The sequence below is a fragment of the Gavialis gangeticus genome, unplaced genomic scaffold, assembly GCF_001723915.1.
Source record: "Gavialis gangeticus isolate Ggan-Ray unplaced genomic scaffold, GavGan_comp1, whole genome shotgun sequence".
Taxonomy (NCBI): domain Eukaryota; kingdom Metazoa; phylum Chordata; order Crocodylia; family Gavialidae; genus Gavialis; species Gavialis gangeticus.
Window position 1 is genome coordinate 23,627,255 of NW_017729003.1, and position 4,029 is coordinate 23,631,283.

Below are 4,029 nucleotides of genomic sequence, written 5' to 3' on the forward strand. Positions count from 1 at the left end.
CATCAGGTGGACCACACTGTGATCTTTTCACAGTACTTGAAATACAGTGTAGTACATTTCCTTCTTTTCTACTGGTACCTTGTCCCCTAAACACCCCCCGATCCCCACCCTCTCTCCCAGCACCATCAAGAGTGATCCCCACTGCCCCGTACTGCATGGGAGCGGCTTTGCCAAATTCGGACCAATTGATTTGGGACAGTGATTTGAATCACTGAATTGAATCAGTGTCCCCTGAATCAGATGAATCTGAATCCAAAGCGAATATAGGCCTAATATTTATCCTGGGAAACAGAAAGGGAATTTAACTGTAATATTAGACTTAACTGATTTGGCTCAAACCGGTTTATGCAATGTCTGTCCCAGAGCCCTTCCTGGTTTAAGTTAAATCAGAGCCCTCTAGCATTCCAGTTGCTTTGCAACTCTGGGCAGGGCTCTGCTCTCTGCTCCAGCCCAGCCCAGCCCAGCCCAGCAGGGATGGCCCCTCCCTTCTGCTCCCTAGCTGCAGTTCCAGCAGAGACTGCAGGTACACCAGGGTCTGCCTGGCTTCCTCCTGCTCCCCCCCACACCACTCCCTGCTCGAGCAGGGATTCCCTGCTCCCCTCTGCCTTACACAACTCTCAGCATTAGCTAGCATACCACATGCTGGCTGTGGTTTGTGCTGTGGGAGACAGCACAAAGGCAGACAGGACAGTGTCAGCGTAGGGGCTTTTGAAGCTAATCAACAGGTAGCTGGCAACATCCCTTCATTTCTTCCTTGGAAAAAGTTGTTTGAACTAATGAGAGAGGCTGTTTTTTTGTTGATGGGGTGATAAATGCTAGCAGCTCCCTAAGCAGAAGCCAGGCAGATGCCTGCAGAGACTGCTGAGCTCCAGCAAGGCAGCAGAGGGGAGGGGCCAGCCCTGATGTGGAGCAGAGAGCCTCACCCAGCCAGAGATCATTCTGGGATGCCTGGGGAGTCTGATTTATCTTAAACCAGCAAGGGGTCTGGAACAGACATTGCATAAACCCTGTTTGAGCCAAATCAGTTAAGCTTGATACTACATTCAACCAGGTTTGTCTCAAACCAGTTTCAGCCATTTTCAAACTGGTTTATGTGCACTGAACATCTGTTCTGTTACAGGTTTAAACCAGTTTCTGATCACTTAAACCCGTTTATGTGTAATGTCTGTATCTAGCCATGATGACCTACAACCATCCTGAACAGTGGAAAAGTAACAGAGATTCAGCTAAGAGAGGGAAGTGATTTAAAGGTCTTTGTGGCTGAAAGGAATGGAGGAGAACATGCACTGAGAAAACATTATCAAGGAAGAAAAAGAGCTACTTTCTTTGGGGAGTTAGCCTGTTTGTTCTTCCTGTATGTACTCCCTCAGAATAGTCTTAAACCGATTTACGTGTAATGTCTGTCCGTAGTCTATATGGTTACAAGATTATAAGGTTGTTAAAGCAAGGACTTCAGTTTTCACAGGACAAGAAGACTTAAGGATGAAATCAAAGAATTACCTGCACCCTCCCCAAGAAATTAAAATGAGGTTTTTAGTAATCTCTAGCTTTGATTGCTTCTCCTTGCTAAGGGAAACATTTCCAACCCCAGTGTTGTTCAAATAGAACAATTATGGGAAAATTGTAAATGGGAGGATTTAAATTTGTGTGCACGTTTCCTCTAGAAAATAGCAGAATTGTAAACAAGTTGATCTCATTCATATCCAGGGAGCAAAATAAGAACAAAAAAAATAACCCTGAGTTTTTTGGCTGAAAATAGTAAAATATAATATGCTGACTTAATGTAATATAACAAAAAGAACGTTTCCTTGTATAAATGGTGCATGTTGTATTTGAAATGTTACCTTGCTGTGCATTTTCTGGGTATAAATTTTAGTGTTTTTTATATCAACAAGCAACCAGTAAACACATGAGAGAGACATAAATTCTACCCTCATTTACAGGATTCATTAAATTAGTAGGACTTCTTAAGTTTTACTCAGGGTAGAATCTGGCTTATAATATTATTGCGAGATGATCACTTGTTGCACCTAATTTGCAGAGTGGATTGACACCGCTTCACCTGGCTGCTCAAGAGGACCGAGTAAACGTAGCAGAGGTTCTTGTTAACCAAGGGGCTGTTATTGATGCACAGACAAAGGTATGATTAACCACACTACTATATAAATACACTTATATTAAAAATGCAGAGAATACACATGGTATTACCTAAAGGAAATGTTTAAAATCTATAGGTTTGACTCATTGTTACTTCAGTTTTACACTTGTATAGATCCAGTGAACCAATAAGCATACAACAGCATGAAATCGACCAATATTCAGTTGGTGTATTGGGGCTGTTCAACTTGCAGAAAAGGTGATTAAGAAGGAACATGATAGCAGTCTTCAAATATTTGAAGGGCTGCCACAAAAATAGAACACATTTTCCCCCTCTTGACAAAGTAGGATGCATATCAACAGCATGAAATTGCAGCAAAGTAGGTTTAGTTTGGATAAAAGGAAAGCTTCTTCACTATTAGAACAGTGAGGCAGTGCAATAGGCTGCCTTGGAAAGTTGTGGAAACTCCTTCCTTAGAGATTTTCAAGAGTGTGGATACGTAGTGGTTAGGGATGATCTAGGAGTAGCAATACCCAGAGAGTGCTGTGAAGAGCAACAGTTGGGAGCCCAGGAGCCTGCCACTCACAGATCACTAGGCATTGGTGATGCATAGGGTGTTCACGTGGGTGCACGTGAACCCCCTGAGCTTGGTGGCACACCCCCTGCAAAAAGTGCTGCCAGTGCCGCCTGCGGGCAGTCACTGTTCAACATCCCCCTCCCCCTTGCCACCGACGCTGTCAGTGGCATATGCAGGCAGTCCCTCATCACCACTGGCCACCATTGACACTGCCAGCATCATCTGCAGGTACTTGCTGACCGCAGGTCAGTGCTGCTTCAATTCGGAGCCAATTTGGAGTTTGGCTATGGAGTATAAAGGGGAATAAATTAAATATCTATAACTTTGTTGTTTTTTGGCTGATTCAGATGAAATTTGCAGGGATGGTAGCCTCTGCTGAGATCATGGAGCCAGCCAAGTTTCAAGGTGATAGGTGCTGGGATTTCTGGGAAACTGCACTTCAAAGTCCTGAAAGCAAAACTAATGTCACGTGTGTATGTTAAGCGACAGGGTGGTAAAAACTGCAGGGATGGTAGCCCCTGCTGAGGCCACAAAACATGTCAAGTTTCAAAGAGATAGGTATAGGGGTTTCTGGGAAACTTCACCTCAAGTCAGGGGTGTTGCGCTCTATGTCAAAGAGCAACTCACATCATCAAGGATTAGCTTCAGGTTAGAGGAGGGTTGGGCAGAGAAACTGTGGGTCAAACTACAAGGGGGGTGTGGTGAAAGGGACCTTACGGTGGGTGTCTACTACAGACCACCCAACCAGGGGGAAGAGCTGGACCGGGACTTCTCTGGTCAGCTTATGGAGGCGGTTAGGTCAAGGGATGTCACTGTCATGGGTGACCTAAACTACCCAGACATTTGCTGGGAGGAGCAGACAGCCAGGTCTGACTGCTCACATAGGCCCAGCTGTATGAGCATTCATGGTCATCTGGCCAGGTGCTGGGGGATTGGAAACTAGGTAAAGCCTCACCTCAGTCCTCGGGAAGATCTTGGAGAAAATCATCAAGGAGTACATCTGTGGGGGACCAGCAGGGGAGATCGTGCTCAGGGGCAACCAGTATGGGTTCATCAAAGGCAGGTCCTGCCTGACCAACCTGAGTGCCTTTTATGACCAGGTAACTAAATCCTTGGATGATGGTGTCACCGTGGATGTAGTCTTTCTAGACTTTAAGAAGGCCTTTGACACTGTCTCTCACCCCATTCTCATTAATAAATTAAGCAACTGTGGCATTGATGCCTGCACAGTTGGATGGGTAAAAAACTGGCTGATGGGGGGCACCCAGAGAGTAGTGGGGGATGGGATGTACTGAACCTGGCGAGATGTGAGCAGTTGGGTCCCTCAGGGCTCAGTCCTCAGGCCCGCACTGTT

The 4,029-nt window shown here is 45.5% G+C and overlaps 1 protein-coding gene across 3 annotated transcripts in view; it reads left to right on the forward strand.

The window, feature by feature from the left end:
- Positions 1-4,029, forward strand: part of ANK3 (ankyrin 3) — a 604,477-nt gene that overhangs the window by 544,547 nt on the left and 55,901 nt on the right. For all 3 annotated transcript variants that reach the window (XM_019507910.1, XM_019507908.1, XM_019507909.1), the window contains exon 18: positions 2,042-2,140. In XM_019507910.1, coding sequence (XP_019363455.1) covers positions 2,042-2,140 — 99 coding nt within the window. The remainder of the gene's footprint in view (positions 1-2,041; positions 2,141-4,029) is intronic.